We start from the raw sequence: 24,427 nt of genomic DNA, 5'->3' as shown, positions 1-24,427 counted from the left end.
GAAAGATACAGATGTGTATCATTCACTTCGGCCCTGTAAATACCTTGCTTTGTATAACTGACATATTTTCAGTGGGGTATTCTTGGGAGATTATGATTGGCAGATAATGAATAGTTTATTTTTAAATAATCTTAAATATGGCCAAAAGGACAGCATGAAAATAGTCCTAGAATTTCTTATGTTAAAGATTAACTTTGAGTAATGCTTTTGAGGATTTTATGTCCTTCTTTAATTAGTTTTGTGAATCATGGGATATCAAGATGGTGATTTTAATCTTTTCATTTTTAATGTGAAGTTGATCTTCTGTTCAGATACTGAAGGACACTGGCATTTGCTAAAGTATTAATAAATATTATGATTTCAACCACTATCATTTTTTTTATTATTACTTCTGGCTGTTAGTGAATTACAGGTGCAGAAGAAAATCTCTGTGAAGGAAAACTGAGAGCTGGCACCTCATACTTGGGAAGGAGGAAACATATGAAGAACCATTTGAAAGCCTGTAACAAAGGAAAGTAGCCATATTGACTGTACAGTGTTGAATTTCAATCCAATGGGTGATTGTCACCAGGCCTCACAGTTTGTAACCTGAAATAGTGTCAAGGGTGGGTACAGGCATAAGGTAGATACTTTAAGTCTCATCTTACTCAAGAAAATCCTCTATTTCAAAACCCTGGACAGAAAAAAATCTTCCAGAATGCAAGGACTGTTTTCCTCTGCCATAGTAGTGACTCTGACAGGTATTCATGGAAAAACATGAAAAGGCAGCAGAGAACAGCTGGCATGTGGCTGGGAGTAAGGCTGAGGCAGGATCAGGAGTAGCCCTCCTGCCTCAACTGGCAGTGTAAGGACTAAATGTGCCACTTTTCTCATGTTAACCCCCAAAATGAAGCTGCCAACATGGTGTGTACACTGGTGAACATAACCAGACACTCCGTGGAAGATACTCCTTTTAGCTCTTGTTTAATTTTAGTCAGATATTAAATATTTATAAACTTTTAACACAAAACAAGTACATGCAAAGTTACAAATATAGAAAATATAAGCACATGCGTATTTCAAATATCACTCTGGATTCTTATACAAAACTATTCAGTGCACACTGTAAGGCTAAGGACAACACAGAAGAGTTTCCTTTAACTATGCAGTATTGGGTTGGCCAAAGCGTGCCTTTTGTGTTTAAACAAAAATAAAAGACATATTTTTCATTTTCACCAAGAACTTTACCGAACAACATATTCACTCTTTGTTCTACTACCTTCTGCCATTTTTCAGGCAATTTCATAATTCTGTGTTCACAAAACTTTATCTTTTTGAGCAAAGAACTTTTCCAGATGCACTTTACAATCTTCCAGGGAACGGAAATTTTTTCTATTCTGATAACTTTGTAGACTGAAATAAATGGAAATCCAAAGATGTGATATCTGAATACAACAGATGAATCAGAACCTCCCAGCCATGCTGAGTCACCAAAGAAATAAGTAGTTTTGCATTATCCTGATGGAAGATTATATGTTTTCTATTGACTAATTCTGGATGTTTTTCATTGAGTGCTACTTTCAGTTGGTCTAATTAGGAGCAGTACTTGTTGGAATTGATTTTTTGGTTTTCCAGAAGAATCTCATAATAGAGGATTACTTTCCAATCCCACCATACACACACCTTCTTTGGATGAAGACTGGCCTTTGGTGGTGGTGGTTCATTTTGCTCACCCCACAATCTCTTCCATTCTACGTTATTGTATAGCATCCACAGTTCATCAAAATCTGTTTTTAAAAACAGTGTTTTCATTACATTTTAGTAGAGAACTGCATGCGCAAATATGGTAAAGTTGTTTGGTTTTTTTTGCTTAACTTATGTGGAACTCAAACATCAAAGTGATTAACATAACTGAGATGATGCAAATGGTTTTCAAGGTTCTATTCGGATATTTTGAGTATGTCAGCTATCTCCCGCGTGGTATAACATTGATTGCTCTCGATATCTCGATTTGATCGCTATCAACTTCAACTGGTATACCCAACTGTGGAGCATCGTCCAGTAAGAAATCTCCAGCACAAAACTTCACAAGCTACTTTGACATGCTTGATCAGTTGTAGCATCTTCTCCATACACTGCACAAATATATTTTTGCATTTTGGTTGTGTTACCTTTCTTGAAATGATACAGCATGATATGCTGAAAAGTTTGCTTCTTTTCTTCCATCTTCAATAGTAAAATGGCTATACAAAAATTCACCAATTTTGGTAAGTTTTTTTTTCAAATGCATGCTGATACAACAGCTGTCACATACAATCTAACAAAATCGTTTCAAATGAAGTTAAAGACAAGTACTACCAGAGCCATCTTACAGAAAAAAAAAAAAACCTAATGAACCTTTTAGCCGACCCAGCATTTATTGTTGTTATTGTTTAGTAGCTCAAGTCTTGTCTGACTCTTTGCAACGCTATGCATGGACTGGACCCTGCCAGGCTCCTCTGTCCATGGAATTTTCCTGGCAAGAATACTGGAATGGGTTGCCATTTCTTCCTCCAGGGGATTTATCTGACCTAGGGATTAAACCCACGTCTCCTTAGTACCTTACAAAAAGTACCTTATAAAAACAGGTAATGCATTAGATAGTTCAGATGTTAATTGCTCTGACAGAAATTCTTAACTTTGTCATATGCAATATACATATTTTTACATAGGATACCACAAAGTGCAAGCCAGTAATAACAGTGCAGAATAATAGTGTCTATCTGCTAGGTGACAATATTGAACAATCCAGGGAATAATTTTACCTTCTTAAATAATGGTAATAGAATTTCTTTTTCCACTCTGAATGGATCAGATCTCTAATTTAAGATATTTCTTTAAATGCCTACCTGTTCTTTGATTCAAAAGTCAATTACAGAAACTAAGGACCTAATTTTGTTTTTTGACAATTGTGAGACAACAATAAAGAAATGCACATATTTCTTTTCTTTGTACACTATTTTCTTCATCACATAACCCATATTTGCTGTTATACTCTTACCATCCAACATTAGCACTGGTTCAGGAAAGATTCGATCAAACGAACAGGGAGTTTTTATATCTGCATTCTCTATGTTAAAATCTGGGTTCACCTCAATTCAGTCACGCAGTCGTGTCCGACTCTTTGCAACCTCATGGACTGCAGCATGCCAGGTCTCCCTGTCCATGGCCAACTCCTGGAGTTTACTCAAGCTCATGTCCATTGAGTCAATGATGTCATCCATCCTCTGTCATCCCCTTCTCCTCCTGCCTTCAGTCTTTCCAGCATCCTTCCTGCCTTCAGTTCTTCCCATCAGGTGGCCAAAGTATTGGAGTTTCAGCTTCAGCATCAGTCCTTCTGATGAATATTCAGGACCGATTTCCTTTAGGATGGACTAATTTGATCTCCTTGCAGTCCAAGGGACTCTCAAGAGTTTTCTCCAACACTACAGTTCAAAAGTATCAATTCTTCAGCACTCAGCTTTCTTTACAGTTCAACTCTCACATCCCTAAGCAATGTCAAAATCATCCTGAGTTCCAGATAAACAACAGATTTGCTCTCAGTGTCTAGAAGGTAGTTTAATAAGGTACCTTAATTATCTATACTTTATGTTACTAAAGAAAGGAATACCACTTGAAGGTGCTTTAAACATACAAAATAGAAGGCTGCCACCAAGGACATCTCTTCCACATGTTGGAATTTTCTAGTCTCAGAAGCTTTTTGTATTATGTTTTGTTCATTCCTTGTGAAAATGCCCTCTGCACATAAGTCAAAGGTTGCATGAATATCCATTCTTGATGCAATAGCTGGCTGTGTTACCTGCAAATGTAACCTGCAAAATGCAGAATATCCTTTACAATTCTCTGCAGACACAGGACACATGCTCTCAACCGGGTGGAGCCTGGGTCTATGAACTAAGGATTTCCAGTTTTGTCTTTTTGAATGAATATTATGTGGCCTCCTTCCAGACTTGGCAGAAATGCTATTCCAAAAGGGAAATAGAGTCAGGTGTTCTTGAAACAGATGAGAAAATTGCTACAAAATCACTGCTAAGATGGGACATTAGCGTACTGAACTAATGGGACTTGAATAAACAGCATCTCATGTCTGCTCTTCATTTCCCAGTGCTGTAAGTGCCAAGGGTATTAGCAAACAGGTAACAAAGAGAGAAGCAAGAAATGAGACACCACCACTACAGGGCTGCAGGTAGATACTCCCTCCCCCAACCTGGTAAAGATTAAGAAGATAATGAAAACAGGGAGGTTGTCCCTATCCTACTATGAGAAAAATGAGGAAAGAGATGAGGAGGATCACAGGAGGGGAGGAGAAGAGGATCACACTTGCCCCTCTTTGGTAATAAGCCTGGGATTCTCTCTGGTACTGGGTGATGCACATTTGCTCCACAACTCGCTCCATCATCTTGATGTCAGTTTCGGTGAAGTTCTCCCCCTTGGTGGTGGTGGTGACTGTGTGTTGCTTGACTGTGATGTTGACACAGTCATGCACAAAGGTGTTCTGGTTATTATACTGATCCACTGGCCTGTAGTACACTTGGTTGGGGTAACGGTACATGTTTTCACGATAGTAACGGTCCTCATAGTCATTGCCAAAATGTATAAGAGGCCTGCTCATGGCACTTCCCAGCATGTAGCCACCGAGGCCCCCTACCACTGCTCCAGCTGCAGCAGCTCCTGCCACATGCTTCATGTTGGTTTTTGGTTTACTGGGCTTGTTCCACTGACTGTGGCTACCACCTTGACCCCAGCCTCCACCACCATGTGGCTGTCCCCAGCCACCACCATGGGGCTGACCCCAGCCACCTCCATGAGGTTGGCCCCAGCCACCTCCATGGGGCTGACCCCAGCCACCCCCTCCCTGAGGTGGATAGCGGTTGCCTCCAGGACTTCCCTGTCCCGGGTATCGGCTCCCCCCAGTGTTCCATCCTCCTCCAGGTTTTGGTCGCTTCTTGCAGAGGCCCACGTCACTCCACATGGCCACAAATAGAACTAGGATCCAGCTGCCTATGTGGCTTTTCACCATGATGACTTATCTGCAAAATAAAGAGGGTGTCAGCATCATATGCCCATGTAAAAATCACTTAAAGTCTGCAGCATAATGAATGACTGCATAGCAGTGGCATCAGCTATAAACATTCTAGGTCATAAATGTTCTTCACATTCCATACATCTCATGAAAGTAATTGTAGGTAAAGTGTTAACACAACTCTTTCTCCTCCAAGGACAAAGTTGACCTTAAAATAATTCCTGGATCTGTTTCCTAGTAACCTGATAAATGTAGAATGCCAGCAACATTGCTTATGATAAAAATAAACTCTGATTGGTACACTATATCATAAACTGGAAGAAACTATAAATAACTGGTAGGTTTACCATAGCTTTGAACTTCTTTAAAATAGTGATTCTTGCAACTGGACTTATTCTTGTGGGGACACTGGAAGCTCTGCCTATTGGGTTGTTATAAGGGATATTAGTTCCTGGAACCTTGCAAACCCTGGCATGGACCCTATGGAATTGATTCTAATGTCCAGTTGGGTAGACCCCAAGGTAGGTGCTGAGATCATTAAATAATTTTCTGAATAGTTGGCTCACATCCTCTTCCCTCATGCGGGAATGTAAGCAGGGAATGAGTCTCTTTTTGTTTGCTGCTATCTTCTTAGCGGGCCAGGGCAGAGCCTGACACAGAGAAGATACACAACAGATATCTGTTAAATGAAGGAACTAACATCTTCTGACATGTAAATGCCAACAAGAATTTTCTAAAAGGAATTCTCAATACAATAATTTTTGGAAACAGGAAACAGGCAAGATTTTGCAAACGCATCTATAAAGTAATTTTTCTTTCTATAGACAGACAAATGGGGCTATTCAAAATGGGGTAAGAAAGGTTGTGTTCATAATATTTGCAGTCACTCACTCACTGAATGAGTCTTAGTTCAGCATTTAATGATTCATGAGTGATTTATTTTCTCTTTATTTTTGGTACAAAAGACACATATCTTACACATAAGGGCAAGCACAGTTTGGGAACAAAGTATTCTGCATGATAACCTATGAACATTTGTGAATGTACATTCATCAAATTACAGATGAGTGAATCAAAGATTCAGATCTTTCAGAATGAATATCTCACTTACCATGGGTGGTTCCAAGGACAGAGATTAAAGATGCACAATAGAATGATCATTAAACACTTTCTACTGTACCCCACACATCAAACCACGTGTTCCAAAATACCATGTGCCATAAAACCAAAAATGGCATATGCTGTAATGCTGATATTAGTCATCCCCAGCACTAGGACATCTACAAATAAAAGTGGCACCAAATATTATAAAATTATTTTTCATGACCTTCAGAACTAAAGACTAACTTGCATAATATTCAGAGGAAGAATGACTAAACAAATGAACTAACATCCTATTTATGTTTCTACTATCATTATTGAAATGCCTGGGTATAAATAAAAATCCATTTGAAAGTTAAAAGGCCAGTTAAACTGCTCAGAATATGTCTACTAGGGACTTTTGGAGCCTGTTTTGGGTAAGGGCCAGAGGGACACGGTCCATATGCCAAATGGCCTCATTCTTGCACCTGGTCTTTTGCAGGCCCGCTTCCCTGATTTACTCTCCATTTGCTCATGGGGCTCAGCTCTTGACTTCCATGCCGCTCACAATTCTGCTCAAACACCTCAGGGAATTGAACATGAGAACTTTCCGGAAGGCTTGGTGTTTGACATGGAAGATGAAAGACTAGAAGAATTGAGATGGAACCCAGATTTCTGGATTGTACAATTCTGTGGACAGAAGACAGAAGGTGGAGCAAGACCATAGGAAGACAAATGAGGATGTCGCTTTGACAATGTCATTATCAAGCTACACGTGGGACAAGAGATACCAGTGAGTCTGGTAAACTTGGTGAGTCTGGAGCTGAGGAATGACCACGGACTGGAGATACAGGCAATAGGACATAAGGTCATGGGCATATGTTGCTGATCATTACTTTAAAATTGAATATCAGAATAAAGTTGGATAATCATAAACTATATTAAGATGAAATAATTTTAAAATCAGTTGAGATCACAAAAGCAACATTTAATTATGAAAATCATAAAAAAAATTTTGAAGTAGAGAATCATTTCTAAGAATAAGAAGAACTCAAAACTTAAGGAGACCTTGGAGAATTTTCTTTCTGTTTGTGATAAAATAAGGAAGATCTTGTATTATTTAATCCAAAATCTCTCACTGTACAAATTATGCTACAAAGATTAGCAAATTCCAGAAACATATCTGTGATTACAGTAAAATTGCTAGGAATGCATACTAGGTTTCTGAATGCCTGGCTGTGCTATGACACTTCATATAAGATGGTCTCAGAGAATAGTCAGGTTGCAGCCTAATCCTCTAACACATCTGGATATTAAGTATTTGATAACAGTCAATACCTATCTTTATTTTTTGGGCTCCAAAATCACTGCAGATGGTGACAGCAGCCATGAAATTAAAAGACGCTTACTCCTTGAAAGGAAAGTTACGACCAACCTAGACAGCATATTAAAAAGCAGAGACATTACTTTGTCAACAAAGGTCCATCTAGTCAAGGCTATGGTTTTTCCAGTGGTCATGTATGGATGTGAGAGTTGGACTGTGAAGAAAGCTGAGTGCCAAAAAATTGATGCTTTTGAACTGTGGTGTTGGAGAAGACTCTTGAGAGTCCCTTGAACTGCAAGGACATCCAACCAGTACATCTTAAAGGAGATCAGTCCTGGGTGTTCATTGGAAGGACTGATGCTGAAGCTGAAACTCCAATATTTTGGCCACCTGATGCAAAGAGCTAACTCACTGGAAAAGACCCTGATGCTGGGAAAGACTGAGGGCAGGAGGAGAAGGGGATGACAGAGGATGAGATGGCTGGATGGCATCACTGACTCAACGGACATGAGTTTGAGTAAGCTCTGGGAGTTGGTGATGGACAGGAAAGCCTGGCGTGCTGCAGTCCATGGGGTTGCAAAGAGTTGGACACAACAGAGCGACTGAACTAAACTGAATACCTATCACTAAAAAAACTACTCTTAGCAGTCTAGGAATAGGAGGAAACCTGCTTAACTTAATAAAGACTATATAACAGAAATTGTAAACATAATTAATAGATAATTTTTGAATGCAGTCCCTTTATGATCAGAAACAAAATAAGGACGTCCCCTGTCACAGGACTGGAGATCCTTCCAGTGCCATTACTATTATTTTAGTCACTAAGTTGTGTCCGACTCTTGTGATCCCATGGACTGTAGCTCTCCAGGCTCCTCTGTCCATGAGATTTCCTAGGCAAGAACACTGGAGTGGGTGGCCATTTCCTTCTCCAAGGGATCTTCCTGACCCAGGAATCAAATCTGCATCTCCTCATTGATAGGTGGATTCTTTAACACTGAGCCACTTGGGAATCCTTCTTCCAATGCCATATGCAAGGACAAAGACTGGTGTAATAACTGTAAGAAAAGAGCTCCAGCTGTCATTATTTGGAATTAAAGTGATTATATACATAGAAAATTCAGCACACTTGGCAGAGGTAACAAGAGACTCAACTAGACTTCAGCAAGGCTATGGATTGACTTATAAAAATCAACAGCATTTATCTACACCAGCAATAATTGACTAGAAAAAAATTAATAAATAAGATAGTAATAATTTCAACCCATACTGTAAAGTGGGCTTTCCTGATAGCTCAGTTGGTAAAGAAACCACCTGCAATGCAGGAGACCCCAGTTTGATTCCTGGGTCAGGAAGATCCACCAGAGAAGGGATAGGCTACCCACTCCGGTATTCTTGGGCTCACTTGGTAAAGAGTCTGCCTGCAATGTGGGAGACCTGGGTTTGATCCCTGGGTTGGGAAGATCCCTTGGAAGAAGGAAAGGCTACCCACTCCAGTATTCTGGCCTAGAGAATTCCATGGGCTGTATAGTTCATGGGGGCACAAAGAGTCAGATACAACTTTCACTTTCACTTTCATACTGTAAAGTATCTAGGATTGACTTAACTCAAGAGAAAGTAAGACTAGGGGAAAAAGAAATTGAACACTACTAAAGAACAAAGAAGATGATCTGTGAAAATGGAAAGGTCTCGGTTGGAACCACTTAGTATTATAAAGATGTCAATTTCCTATAAATGAACTTATAATATGAATAATAATGACAATCAAAATTCTAGCTGGATTTTTTTTTGAGGTATTCAATAAAGGATGAAGAATTGTCCACAAATAAAACTCAACCTTAAAAAGGAAAAGAAGTGAGAACCTTCTGTTATCAAACATTAAATCCTAGTATAAAGTCATACTAATAAATACAGTACCAATCTAGAAATGAACATACAGATCAAAGGAAGCAGAATAACAAGTTCAGAGATAAACCCAGATACATTGACCTTAGTACAAACTGGATAAATGATAAATTGACAAAACAAATCAATGAGAAAGAAAGGTTTATTTAGCAAAGACTTCTGGGAAACTGAAGGAAAATAAAACTAGGACCTTAATGCCACATGCAAAAGCAGGCTCTAAATGGATAAGAGACCTAACTGTAAAAGGTAAAATTTATGAATTAAAAAACTGTATGGGGATTCCCAAAGATGTTTTGTAAGACTGATGTCCCAAGACTCATTGCCTCTCCCTCTCTATTCTGCTTTTTTACTATATTTCCTCACTTGCCCTCATTTCTGTTCTATAAAGAACCTGGCATCCAGAACCCAAGAAGGTTATTTTGAGATGTTAGTCTGCCATCTTCTCAGTCAGCCAGCTTACCGAATAAAGTCACATTCTTTCCCTCAACATCTCATCTCTGATTCACTGGCCTGTTGTTCACTGGGTGGAGCAAGCCTGGATTTGGTAACAAATTTGACTTGCTGCTTGTGTTTAGCCAGCTCCGTTAGGGAATATTAGGGCAAGGCTCTAGCAGCTGCTGGGACCATTTGTGCTGACGATCTCTCCTTCAAGATTCCCTGAAGTGGCATCAGTGGCCCCAGGGCCTGGCAGTTGAAGAAAAGAATCAACAAACTTCTAAAAGTCAACAGACTCAATTTCATAGCATTAGTTTTCTTCATTCGATAGCTGGCTCATTTGTTTGTGGTTTTGTGTGCCTTCTCTATTACGAGTTGACAAACTTGATTCTGTAGGTAAGTTGCTCTGGTGTGCACACTGGGAGCATATTCCCCTCTAAATTTGGGCTTTTCCTTTATAGGACAAGCCAGTTTGGTTGGGGTACCCTGTTGGAGATGGGAATTGTTGGACTCTACCTGAGTTGGAACCAGTTTATTGGGGAACTAGTTATTGTGGGGGTAAGCCTACCCTAGTTGTGTGCTTGTTTTGTGCTATGTCATTTCAGTCGTGTCCTACTCTTTGTGACCTTATGAACTGTAGCCTGTCAGTCTCCTCTGACCATGGGATTCTCCAGGAAAGAATAAAAGAGTATACTGGAGTATAAGAATACTGGAGTATATCCAAGGGCATGGCAGTATTCTTGCCTGGAGAATCCCATTGACAGAGGAGCCTGGTGGGACACAGTCCAAAGAGTTGTAAAGAGTCAGACACAACTGAAGCAGCTTAGCATGCATGCCTCCAGAGGGAGGGCACAAAACAAGCACACAGTTGGAATTAGTTCATTTGTTTTGTAGGGTAAATTTATTTACCTGAGCTGGGAACTGGTTCATTTATGTATTAGTGCTGGAATTTGTGTCATTTATGTTGGAATTTGCCTATTTTTTTGTGTTTTGGTGCTATCAAACCTATAAAAATGGGAAATATTTCATCTATCCTGAAGAAAAGTTTTGGGGACATATATTAGATATGTTAAGATCAGAACAGCAATGGGCCCTGAATGGCTCACAATTACACACTCTTGCAATTAGAAGTGTTTTGCAAAGGAGAGGAACACTCTGATAATAAATGAAGAGGCTTGGGGACTCCCTTGGACTTGAGGCATTTGATTCTAATTTTCCTACAGGAGCCCTGGGTAACTCTGACAGTGGAGAGTTTCAGCTTCAGCTTCGGGAGCACCACCCGTGAAGGAAAACTCCATTTATAAAGCATTTTGGACAAAGGTCACAGGTCTAATGAAACTGGGAAGTCATGTTAATGTGACTCTCTAGCTGGCTAGACTTTGGTTTATTCTGGTTACTTTGCTAACATACAGGCATCTGATACTAATTGCTTGAGCTAAAAGGAGAAGTACTTCCTTTAAGGTCTCCAAACTCCTCACACTCCCTCATTCCTTTCTCCTCAAACCCTCTGCAAACAGACTAATAGCTATGGAACTCTAGCTAGGGTTATTCTCTGGGGTGTTCTGAAGGCCTCATAGCCCACTGTGCCCCAGTAGCTGCCACCCAAGTGTTAGGGGAAGCACACTGATTGAAACCACCCACCCTGGCCAGGCACCATAGTAACCATTTGCATGAGTTGTTTTATGGCAGGAGATCCTGATAAGGAATACGGAACTAATAAGCCACCACCAGCCGGAAGAGTTCGGGAAAGATCGAAAGGAGACACTACCTGTCCGTCCACTTCCCAGAATCCCTCTTGCTAGCATCCACCTTGGCTGAGTGATGCGTGCGCCACCAGGAAAGACTCTGAATTAGAATGATTGGCCAAAGACTACCCGGAAACGAATCCCATCACCATAAAACCCAAGACTGTGAGCCACGCGGCAGAGCAGTTCTCCTGGGTTCCCTTACCCTCCTGCTCTCCACCCGGGTGCCCTTTCCCAATAAAATCTCTTGCTTTGTCAACATGTGTCTCCTCGGACAATTCATTTCCGAGTGTTAGACAAGAGCCCAGTTTCGGGCCCTGGAAGGGGTCCCCCTTCCTGCAATACAAGCAGGTCAAGGCTCTCCTTTCCTCCTTCTCCCTTAGGCTGAGTAGCAGGCCAATTAATATTGTGAGGGCATGGGTCAGGCACTTAAAAGCCATTAAGGTGCCTATTGTTTGAAGTCTCTTGTGACAGGATAAGTGGGTAACAGAATGGACCAGACTATTAGAGCATCTGACTCTGAAGGAGGAAACAGACAGAACAGGCTCCATCTTGAAAGCAGGACTCCGTGTTGGGCCAGACTTTGGACTTTGAGCTTATATGCCCAGGATCTATGGAAATGACATACCAACTGGAAAACCAGACCCCCCAGATGGAAGAGCCCCAGCGCTCATACCTAGGCTCTCAGTAGCCTAAAAGAATACCCTAATTATCTGTGTAACTGAATAGAATCATAAATTCTATTGTGTTTATTGGGATATGACCACAGGCCTATTGATAATTGTCCACTGTTAACTACCTTGGCTTAAGGCATATGAATCATGGGTTAACTTTGATTGTTATCTTTCCTTTGTTCAGAATAGTTTCAGGGAATTTGGGGAGGTGGGTTTGGGCACGTACATTTAGGATATATAAGGTTTTCACAAAAACTGGTCGGGGTCCTTGGCTAAGAGGAGACTCTGCCTAGGGCCCGCTGGTGTAATAAACTACACTCCACTATCTGCACTGTCCTTCTGAGTGAGTTTGTTTCCCAGAACGTGTGGCTACGACAACTCAAGCAAGACAACTTCTATGCACTGTGAAGCACACATTGGTTCAAGCAAAACACTGACCCATTCCCCCTGGCTATGACCTTCCTGGTAGGACTATGAGGCAGATTCCTCAGTTCAGACTGATTTACAGGAGCCTAAATTGTTGCCTCTGTGTCTTCCCAAGAGCTAAGCTAAATGAGGAAAGTTAAAACTTTCCAACACAGGTAAATGTCAATCCTTCAGTATCATTCAAAAAAGAAAAACAAAACTGTCTGTGTTTTACAAATGTAGTCTTTACAGCACCGGAAGTGTGGTTCCAAATAATCCAAATCCCATCAACATTTTACTACTCCCCAGACCTTCCCTGGTTATCTTAAGAGGCCTGTAAGTATTAAACAGAGGAAACAAAGTATTTTGGGAAAAACTTGGCTGTATCTCTGAGATGCAAATGTCTTTGAGACGCAAATGTCTTCTCAGGAACCCTCATTACGCTGTCTTTTTAAAATGCAAATTTTAGAGAAGGTAAAGTAATTTAGAAGTTGGCTTGGCCAAGATAATTAGAATTCCTAAGTGCTTTTTCTGCAAATATTTAGCTATCTAGCCAAGTGAGCTTGACTTATTCCATCTATGAGAAACCCAATTTTAATTCAACCTCGTATGTAAACTGATGGGTTTTACATTGCCTGACTCAGTACTGCAATCTTGAAATAAGAACTGAGGCCTCTCTGTTTGTGTGTTTGTATGTATCTTTGTCTTTGAATAACATTGCTGCAGTTGATTTGTAAAAGAGCTCTGTTTAATTGGTTTAAATAAAAGTAAGTGCTTACAAACCAAACAATTCTAAATACAATTAAGCTAAATGAGCTCCAGGTTCATGTGAACTGGGAAATATTTAGTATTAAATTATATTTGGTATTAATGGTTGTTTGTTGATACAATTTGTCAGCAAGGAAAGGGACTTGATGTGAAGAAACTTTTAAGGAAAGAAAATGCAAATGAAGATAAGAGCTTTGAGTGAACTTTAAGAAATAATTTTATTTTAGGATATCTCCAGATATTCAACAACTTGAAAGTTAAAATTGTGCTAAAATAAATTAAGTGATGGAAAGTTCATTAGACACGGGCCCTGAAAAAGTAGTTTTGTATATGATCAGGACTAAGTTTAAAACAAATTTAACACATGATTCTCTACATAGAAAACCCTAAAGACTCTTCCAGAAAATTACTAGAGCTAATCAATGAATATAGTAAAGTTGCAGGATATAAAATTAATACACAGAAATCCCTTGCATTCCTATATACTAACAATGAAAAAACAGAAAGAGAAATTAAGGAAACAATACCATTCACCATTGCAACAAAAAGAATAAAATACTTAGGAGTATATCCACCTAAAGAAACAAAAGACCTATACATAGAAAACTATAAAACATTGATGAAAGAAATCAAAGAGGACACAAACAGATGGAGAAACATACCGTGTTCATGGATTGGAAGAATCAATATTGTCAAAATGGCTATTCTACCCAAAGCAATCTATAGATTCAATGCAATCCCTATAAAGCTACCAACGGTATTTTTCACAGAACTAGAACAAATAATTTCATAATTTGTATGGAAATACAGAAAACCACGAATAGCCAAAGTAATCTTGAGAAAGAAGAATGGAACTGGAGGAATCAACCTGCCTGACTTCAGACTCTACTACAAAGCCACAGTCATCAAGACAGTATGGTACTGGCACAAAGACAGAAATATAGATCAATGGAACAGAATAGAAAGCCCAGAGATAAATCCACGAACCTATGGACACCTTATCTTCGACAAAGGAGGCAAGGATATGCAATGGAAAAAAGACAATCTCTTTAACAAGTGGTGCTGGGAAAACTGGTCAACCACTTGTAAAAGAATGAAACTAGAACACTTTCTAACACCATACACAAAAATAAACTCAAAATGGATTAAAGATCTAAATGTAAGACCAGAAACTATAAAACTCCTAGAGGAGAACATAGGCAAAACACTCTCCGACATAAATCTCAGCAGGATCCTCTATGACCCACCTCCCAGAATATTGGAAATAAAAGCAAAAATAAACAAATGGGACCTAATGAAACTTAAAACCTTCTGCACTACAAAGGAAACTATAAGTAAGGTGAAAAGACAGCCCTCAGATTGGGAGAAAATAATAGCAAATGAAGAAACAGACAAAGGATTAATCTCAAACATATACAAGCAACTCCTGAAGCTCAATTCCAGAAAAATAAATGACCCAATCAAAAAATGGGCCAAAGAACTAAACAGACATTTCTCCAAAGAAGACATACAGATGGCTAACAAACACATGAAAAGATGCTCAACATCACTCATTATCAGAGAAATGCAAATCAAAACCACAATGAGGTACCATTACACGCCAGTCAGGATGGCTGTTATCCAAAAGTCTACAAGCAATAAATGCTGGAGAGGGTGTGGAGAAAAGGGAACCCTCTTACACTGTTCGTGGGAATGCAAACTAGTACAGCCACTATGGAGAACAGTGTGGAGATATCTTAAAAAACTGGAAATAGAACTGCCATATGACCCAGCAATACCACTTCTGGGCATACACACCAAGGAAACCAGATCTGAAAGAGACACATGCACCCCAATGTTCATTGCAGCACTGTTTATAATAGCCAGGACATGGAAGCAGCCTAGATGCCCATCAGCAGATGAATGGATAAGGAAGCTGTGGTACATATACACCATGGAATATTACTCAGCCGTTAAAAAGAATTCATTTGAATCAGTTCTAATGAGATGGATGAAACTGGAGCCCATTATACAGAGTGAAGTAAGCCAGAAAGATAAAGAACATTACAGCATACTAACACATATATATGGAATTTAGAAAGATGGTAATGATAACCCTATATGCAAAACAGAAAAAGAGACACAGAAGTACAGAACAGACTTTTGAACTCTGTGGGAGAAGGTGAGGGTGGGATGTTTCAAAAGAACAGCATGTATATTATCTATGGTGAAACAGATCACTAGCCCAGGTGAGATGCATGAGACGAGTGCTCGGGCCTGGTACACTGGGAGGACCCAGAGGAGTCGGGTGGAGAGGGAGGTGGGAGGTGGGATCAGGATGGGGAATACGTGTAACTCTATGGCTGATTCATGTCAATGTATGACAAAACCCACTGAAATGTTGTGAAGTAATTAGCCTCCAACTAATAAAAAAAAAAAAAAAAAAAAAAAAACAAATTTAACTGAATAAATGAGTCTTGAAAGTAACCTAGTACAAAGCAAATTTGGCTTTTCTCTCCTTTGATAATAAATAATAAGTATCTCTACCTTTGAAATAATCTGTTCTATATTTGCCTTTGAAATCTTTTATTGTCATTTTGGTTACGTAAATAACTATTTTTTCAGTGACCTATGATCCTGTTGTGTTTTAAAATATTTTTTCTTAATGCTCTTTTGACAAGACTTCCCAAATCAAATTACAATAAAGTTCTTTGATCTTTACCTAACTTTGGGGTGCTTCAAAGGGCCCCTGAGACACACCAAAGGGAGATATTAAACTAATTAGATTTACTTGGTATGTTAAACTACATGGCAAGTGTTGTCCAATGGATAATGAATCTTAAATTATATTATATGATAAATGATATCAATATTCTAGAGATTATATGGAATTCCTAGAAATGTGATATGTTCTGGTAGAATATTATCAGTCATAACTCTAGTTCTATTACCTGAAAGCATTGTATGTCACAGCAGTAACCAGGTTACTTTGTCAATTGCATCATAATCAGATTTAAAGTGCCTTCTTAAGTCTTTTGTCATTATGGACAGTTATGGTTTCACTCTTGCCTCTGTAAAAATGCCTCCTCTTCAAGAAGATTTATAAAAAGGACTTTTGGATAAATCCAAGTTTCTGACTTTTAGACCATAATGCTGAACTAGTAACACATTGAAGAATTCTAATGGGAAACCTGATGGCTTCATAAAGCTGTTAACAAAAAGGATTAGTTACATAGGACTGAGTGAACTGATAAATTGCTATAATTTTTATGGTTTTTATCTAAAAATAACTGGTTTAAATCTGTGTTTTCCAGGTGTAAGGAAAACTTCCTTAACCTCTGACTTACAGTAACTTGGTAAATTATACCTTTTGTAAGCAAAAGTAAAACTTAAATCTTTATCTGGTTGATGCTGCCAGTAGCATGTGATTGTCTCAGAGATTAAGCTATGGCATGGCCAATACAATGAAACTGAAGATAGCTCATTAAATCAGTTATGGCTCCTTTGGTCACTAGATTATTGCAACTGGACTACAACTAGTTATACTAATCATTGCTTTACCTTATTCTTTGTTTTTAAATTGTGCTTTGTGTCTCCCTGTGGCACTATGTCATTATCAGTGTTACTAGCTGCATTACTTATATCCTGACTAATTTATAATATGGTTGTCTCTTGCAGTAACCAATGTGTAATCAGGCCTCCAACAAAACTTCTATGGCTGAACATCTTGAGAAAATAGATCACATTTATAACATAAAATAATTATAATAGTGTGATTCTAAGTATGGGAAGAAGCAACAATGGAAAATGTCTCCTGGATGATAATTAGAATTCAGAGAATCTTTAATTATTCATGGGGGTCAAATCCAAAATTTAGCACCTGGAGTGGTACATCAAGAAGTTTTGCCTGATCTGGGATGAACCTCACAGCACCATGAAACGAAGTTTGATCATGAAATGTCTCCCAAATATTGGTCAAATTCCTGATCAAGAAGGGAAGACCTGAGAAATGGAATCAACAATTGAAGCCCTCCAAAGTGAGCTGGTGAACTCCAAGTCAACTCAAGAAGGAGAAAAAACTCAGGAAAGAAAACTCAGGAAGGAGAATACCCGCCGTCTAGCAGTCATCAGATTGCACCCATTCCCTATGGTGAACCTTGAGGAAACTCTTGAGAACACAGGATCACAGGCCCCAGACAGCTGAATTACATATCAAGGAAATAATTTTAATGAGCCCTGACTCGTGCATCTTCCCATACACAGAAAAGTGCAAAATTTCTTAACTTGAGATACTGCCTCCTGGGTTTGAAGTCCAATATTTCTAAGTTGACAGGTATAAAGTAGGCACTTTCCAAGGAGGAACAAAAAGAAAACAAATCTCAATATTTGGAACACTGGCATCAAAGGCAGACACTCCCAGAAAGATTCATCTGATAAACAGAAAGATCACTGCCCCCCTTTCCTACAAGATTGTCAAATGGACCTTGACAGTGGGGAACTGTTGCAGACAAGAACCAATTCTGACTCCATGTTGGAACTGTTTCTTTGACTTGCTTTTTGTTGCTGTTGTTATTATAATCATACATAATGGCCTGCCTCAGAATACCCAGTTCCTCTGCCTAACTGTTGAACTGAAGTGCCTTTGTTTAGCTCACAGGGAGATAATCTGACACTTCCCACCTGTGAATGGTTGCAGGAAAGAAGAGATTAACACATCCCTTCCACAGGCTGCCCATTTCTGGAGATGTCTTGCAAGACATGGGTCTTTTTTACTTTACTTCCACACTGCTTCTCCCTCTCTATTCTGCTTTTATTTCCTCATCTTCCTGATATCTCTGTTCTGTAAAAGAACTTGGCATCTAGACACTGATACTTGTTTTGAGACATTAGTCTGCCATTTTCTCAGGCAGTCAGTTTTCCAAGTAGTCATATTCCTTGCCTCATAAAAAATTTAAAAAAAAAATCTGTGTGGGAGGGATTACCTTTCTATTCAACTATAAAAACTGACATTGAATCAATCATTAAATAAATATTTATGGAACAGCTAGTATGTACCAGTTTTTAAATAGAAAACGACTATTTATCATAAAAGAAATGGAGAAAAAAGTTACTGTACAATAACTATTGATTACTTGAACAAATATTTATTACATGTCTTCTAATATTACTGTTCTGTGGCTGAGAACACAGTGGTAAGATATTAGGTTTGTGGGTTTGGGGACTACAGGGAGATAAGTATCTGGAGCCCGAAACAGTGCGAAGCCATCAAGTGGCTTAGGAGAAACACATCACAGACTTTTTTTCTTTTTTTTTAAAGTTCACCCTTACTGTTGTGTAAAGAGAAAATTTTGAGGGATAAGAAAGGAACTGGTGAGACCATTTAGAAAATGATTAAAGGAAGAAGGTGGTGGAATCTGGGACTGTGACAAAGCAGCAAGGAGCTATGAAAAATGGGATGTATTTTGCAGAAAAAAACAATTAAGCTGATAGAGTGGATGTGAGAGTTGACCAGGTTTGTGGCTTTTGGAACTAGGTAGATGGTGGTGATGCCACCTAATGAAAAAAAGAAAATTGATGGAGGGCCAGGCTTGTGAGAAAAATGAAGTTATAGTTTGGGTATATTAACTTTGCTACATCTATGAGCCATTCAAGTGAGAATATCAATTTAGGCAATTGTTATAAGAATCTGGAATTCTTACTCAGTAGAGATATAAACGTTTGGGCAGTTCACCTGAGATGTAGCAGTAAGAGCCACAAGGAGTGACGGGCTCACACTCCTAGCTACCCAACCTGCAGCAATATGGATGCCAAAATCCAAAAGAAATTACCACCAAATTGATTTTGATATTTTAGTAAAAGAATACACTGTGACCAATACGGATTATTTTAGGAATACAGGAATGGCTCAAAGTCATGAAATCAATTAACCTATTAGTAGGTTAAGGAGAAAAAAATGATTCTCTGACATTGCAAAGTTTTCAATTAAAATTAAAGCTCTCACTTAAATTCAGGAATCAGTGCTTTCCTAACTTTTTAAGTTTAAGATGTCGAAAAAATTTCTATAGAACTAGAAGTAATACACAGTCCACACCCTATCTTAACAGAAAGAGGAAAAGCATTCTCATGAATGAGATTAACAAGACAAGAATGTAAGTGATTGCTGTTATTTTGGACTGCTATGGAGAAAGCCAGGTATGATTTTCTATCTGGAAAATTCAGGACAGTCGTCCAAAAATGCCCTTGAATAAATAAATGAGCTTATTTATTAGGGTGGCAGTTTTTAAACTCAACATATAGAAAAGAGAGAATCCTCAAATTAGTTGTAATTACTTAGAAGATTTAGTGTGAAAAAAAAAATTCCACCCATTATGGCAACAAAAAAATGCAAACTAAGATTTAACCTAATAATAAATAGTAGAACTTAGATGAAAAAAGCTGGAAGACTGAAAAAAAAAAAAGAAAGATAGGCAAGGTTTATGACTGGGAAAATCAAGATTGAAGATTTTGAAAGATACCAATTCAACTCCAATTAATCATTAAGTCAATACAACTTCAGTCCTAATTCAAAGAGGATTTTAAAGAATATAATGATACTCAAAATTAAGATGGAGAAGGCAACGCACTCCAGTACTCTTGCCTGGAAAATCCCATGGATGGAGGAGCCTAGTAGGCTGCAATTCATGGGGTCACTAAGAGTCAGGCACGACTAAAGCGACGCAGCAGCAGCAGCAGCAAAATTAAGAAGACTGAAGAAATTACTGAACAGGAAGAAAATCTAGGGTACACTTGGCCTGCCAGGTATCAGATGGATTGGAAAACTAGAATAAATACAATCATGTGGCATTAGTGCATAAGCTCAATGGCAGAGCAATGGAACGAGAGAGAAGGAACAACAACAAAACTATCCATATATATCCATCTTATTCGCTTTTATACACGGGGATTGAGAATCAGAGCTGGTAGGAACTTATGTCCACTGGTTGTGTGTCAGGGGCCAAACTTTTGATATTCAAAATATGTTATACCCTTGAGACTTATTTAGTTAAATTGGAAACTGGCACCAAATAGTCCCTCTATCCATCCTTGCCCTGGGGAAATTTCCAATTTTTCATAAACTAAGTGGAACTCATTTGCCATATTTTCATCTTTTGAGGTCACTGCTCCTTAAAAAGAATCTAATGCAAGCTATACAAAAATTTACAAACCATTTTGAGGTGGAGGTTTTTCCACTGACACTGAGGCCTACCCCTGGACTGAATAGGGCAAACGGTCCCCAGTCTGGTCCATCCTCAGAGTGATGTGAAGAGCTTTAAGAAAAGCAACATTGCTAAAGTCTACACCAGGCCAACAGCCTGGGAGTATCTAGTGATGGGATTTAGGAATCTATAATAAGGCTTTCCAGGGAGCTGCACTCCTAGCCAATCTTTGGAGCTTGGTCTCGGGAAGAAAACATTTAACATTTATAATGTTTTGCATAAAAGGGAACACCTCCCTTGATGTGATCACAATATTAGAACAGCAATAAGCAGAACATGGTTAGGAGAAAAAGGATGAATAAACTGAGAAAAAATTCTCCCAACTGTAAGAACTGCTAAACATGCTATTCCCTCAAAGATTATTTTGCTGTAGCCACCACAGCTTTAGACACAGTCAGGTTTTGAATGTTTCATATGCAGCAGTTCAGTTGATAAACTGGTTGCCTTGGAAAAGGAAATAAGATCTAAAAAGGGAGAATGGAATAGGTAAGTTAAAACTACAGCTTAGAAAAACTGTTACCTCATAAAACCTTTTGTCTGTTGATAGTCACCTTCGTGTTGATTTGGTGCAGAAATGTTAGGTTATTGCTTTTATTATACTATTTTTTAAATGGCTGCTTCTTACATAACTCAGAATGATTCTAGAGAAAGCTATGTCCCTTTCCCTGCAAAATCAAGATGATTTTACAAGAAAGAGTGATATAATAGGTGAGGGTTACATATATAGATCCCAGTGGCCTCCAGAGCAAGGATTTGTGATCCCAGCTTTTTCAGTCCCTTATCTTCTGTGCAACAGTTGCGCACTTTCAACCATCACAAGATCAAAGAGATTCCCCAGGGTACCTACATCTTCTGTGATTCAGCTTAAGTCGGATTTGTGTCTCTGGGAAGACAGATGCTTCGACTTGGTTCAGACTGTTCGGTTTTCAAATATATTCAGAAGTCCTTAAAAAAAAAAAAAGAAAAAACTATAATTGATAAATAAAGAACTGATTCTTTAACAGAATAACTCAGTATATAAATCATTAAACCACTAATGAATCTACTCAAGGAAAAAATACGATAGTATTTTTAAAAAAGAGATGACGCTGACTAAAAAATGCAAACATGACACTGAACTCCCCTTCTCCCATACACAGAAACTGTGGGTCCATTTTTTACTCGGATTTTCCACATATGCATCCATGTCTGAGTAATCTTACTTTGACCTGTCAGTTTTTTCCTATATATCACAGAGAGGCTCTAAAATTATGACTTGTGATGGTTACACAATGTTTCTTTCAGTAAAGTGCTATGATTTTCTTAGCTGCTGCTCTGCTATTTTATTAATACATTTAGGTTGCCTCTGGACTGGATCTAATTTTAGATCATTCTGAGTTCTGTGGGTGCATGCAGCTTTTCTTCTTCTTTCCTTGTTTCTTCCATTGCAGGTAAGTTCCTAGGAGTGGGGTTTCTGGGTCATGGCTTAAAGGATCACCAGACCGTTTTTCACATATTTCATACAGATTCACAATGTCCCCCAGTGCAGTGTGACTAAGCAAAGAATAAAAGTATACATACTAAAGGTCAGTTTTACAGTTAATCTTGGCAAACTCCTGAAGTAGGTATAATTTCCTCTATTTTATGAATGGACAAGAGGAGGAGGAGGAAATTAGGTCCCGAATTGTAAAATTAGTTGCAGAGCCATATTTTAAACTCCAAAGCCTTGCCACCTCTCGTGATAACTGAATATGCAAATTTATAGGTAACCTTCCAACAGTGGTTGCTGTTACTGTTGTTTTTACTAGTAGTTGTAAAATGATAATCCAGACTTGCTTTAATTTGTATTTTATCCCATAAATGATTCTTCATTTCACCATTTATCTTTTTATAATCTTGATATTTTTCTTTCACAAGTATGAAAAATTTGCATCAGATACAAATCATATACAAATTACATCCTAACCCTGCTTTCTTTCCTTTTCTGGTTCTATTTCATTGTTAGAGCGCCTCAGTGTTTCCATAGGAAAACTGTTTCTTTTCATAGGTTAATTTTAAAATCTGAGAGAGTTGTTCGTTATCCAGAGGTCTGACATTTTTATTCAATTTTCTGTTCCTATTTTTCTCTGACAACTTGTGAAAATTTTTAATCCTATTCTATGTGGAATCTTTTGCAAGGAAAAGTAACACTTCAAATGTTCAGCATTCGGGAAACTGCTTAATAAACCGTGATTGCTCTTAAGTACAAGCAAATAACTCGGCCATGAGATGAGGATAACCATGATCAGGGAGGTGAAACTGCTTTGTTGTTAAGAATCTGGAGACGAGGAAACCGAAAAACAAGATGGTGAGGGTGGTGGGCTTATGATTTTAAAAAATCTATTTGCTACAGATGGTACCAAAAGAAAAGGGGGGGGGGGGGGACGAAAAAGGACAGCAAAAAACGGACTTCTCCTCGTTGTTTAGTAATCAAACGTGAAGGTGCCACCCCTATTGGCAGATGAGGGTGGTTCTCCGAGAGGCGCCTGATCCCCTCCCCTCAGTCTCCTTACGGCCGAGATCCCTCCTTCCGGGGGGTCAGTGGAGACAGCAAAAAGCTTTGCTTTTGGCTTCACCACATCTGCGCTCCCAGGAAACACTGCTCCCGGTACCTGGATTTCTCTGGCCTGGAGTGAGGGCCGGGTCGCCCATAACTCCCCTCGCCGAGGCCGAAGCCCAGGCCACGCCCGCCCGAGCCGATCCCCACGCGGTTGCCAGAGACTCACCCGCAGCGGCTACCCAGGTACCTCCCAGCCGCGTGATGGCAGGCAGGGCCGCCCCTCGGGAGGAGTTCGGCAGCAGCGGCTGGGGGCCCACGGACGCTCGGGCACTCCTCACCGCCGAGGTCGGGCCCCGTGGGGCGCCAGCTTCCCCCACCCCCAATAACGCGTCTCCTCTGGGCATCGGGAGGGCCCAGATCCCGGGGCCTCTCCCTTGTTCTTCTGAGCTCCCCAGCGGTTCCTCGGACCTGCGGCCCCTCTACCGGTGCGATTCGCCCATCCCACTCCCGCAGTGGACGAGCGTGGGAAGGGGCTAGATTCCTACACAACACCCACATACCCCGGGAGCGGGACCAGCCAGCCGCGGCCCCCGTCCACATTCCGAGTAAACGGAGCTCTCCTAACCAGGAGGGCAAAACCGAGCGGCGGCTGTCAAAATCCAACGAGCACGCTAAACAGGCCCGACGTTCCCCGCGCCCGCCGGAACATCCCCAGCCCTCCTCACGGTCAAGGTCTGCCTCCCACCCAATCCGATCCGGCTGGGTGCCCGGGGGCCTCGGCCGCCAGCCCCGGGGTTGGGCGGCCTCCGCTGGGAATTTAAAGGACTACGTGGCTGTTTACCTGCCTCTGCGAAAAAGAAGACGCTGTCTGCTCTGCGGCTGTCAGCGACTGGCAACTAGGGCGGGTGAGTCGCCGGGCGGAGGAGGCGGTGCAGGGGCGGGGAGGCGACGGCGCGCGCACGCTCAGGCGCACGCGCTGCCGACGCCCGGGGTTTACCGGCAGACCCAGGAATCTAAGTCCCTGGGCAGAACGAGTCGAGACTAGCTTAAACGCTAGCATCAGCTAATATCGCCTCCCCGGCCCATCACTCCCTGAAATTGCTTGTTGACGATAAAAATCATCTTTAAAGGAAAAATCGGCCAAAGCCCCAGCTTCTCGTTACGTAATAGAGAAAATAAAAGATTAGGGAATGAGAAAGCAATTTCTGGAACTTTGGTAACCCAGAAATTTCTAAAAAGGACAAAAATTCTACTACCCTGGATTAAGCCCAATGTTTGTGAATTTTCAGATTAAAATTTG

General features: G+C 39.9%; 1 protein-coding gene across 2 annotated transcripts; it reads right to left on the bottom strand.

Annotated features, from left to right (window-relative positions):
- Positions 1-946: 946 nt before the first annotated feature.
- On the bottom strand, positions 947-24,064 carry PRNP (prion protein (Kanno blood group)). 2 transcript variants are annotated; one of them, XM_065921447.1, is made up of 3 exons: positions 23,969-24,064; positions 21,457-21,554; positions 947-5,048 (listed from the first exon to the last, which is right to left on the bottom strand). In XM_065921447.1, exon 3 carries the CDS (start codon positions 5,036-5,038, stop codon positions 4,268-4,270), a length of 771 nt encoding a protein of 256 aa, XP_065777519.1. In that variant the 5' UTR covers positions 5,039-5,048; positions 21,457-21,554; positions 23,969-24,064; the 3' UTR covers positions 947-4,267. The 2 variants fall into 2 exon arrangements, with proteins under 2 accessions (XP_065777519.1, XP_065777520.1); XM_065921448.1 differs by having other exon boundaries at positions 23,973-24,014.
- Positions 24,065-24,427: the final 363 nt, after the last annotated feature.

Source organism: Muntiacus reevesi, chromosome 2, assembly GCF_963930625.1.
Source record: "Muntiacus reevesi chromosome 2, mMunRee1.1, whole genome shotgun sequence".
NCBI classification, from domain to species: Eukaryota; Metazoa; Chordata; class Mammalia; order Artiodactyla; family Cervidae; genus Muntiacus; species Muntiacus reevesi.
Note: the sequence above shows the minus strand (reverse complement) of the source record. Positions and strands in the feature narration are given on the sequence as shown.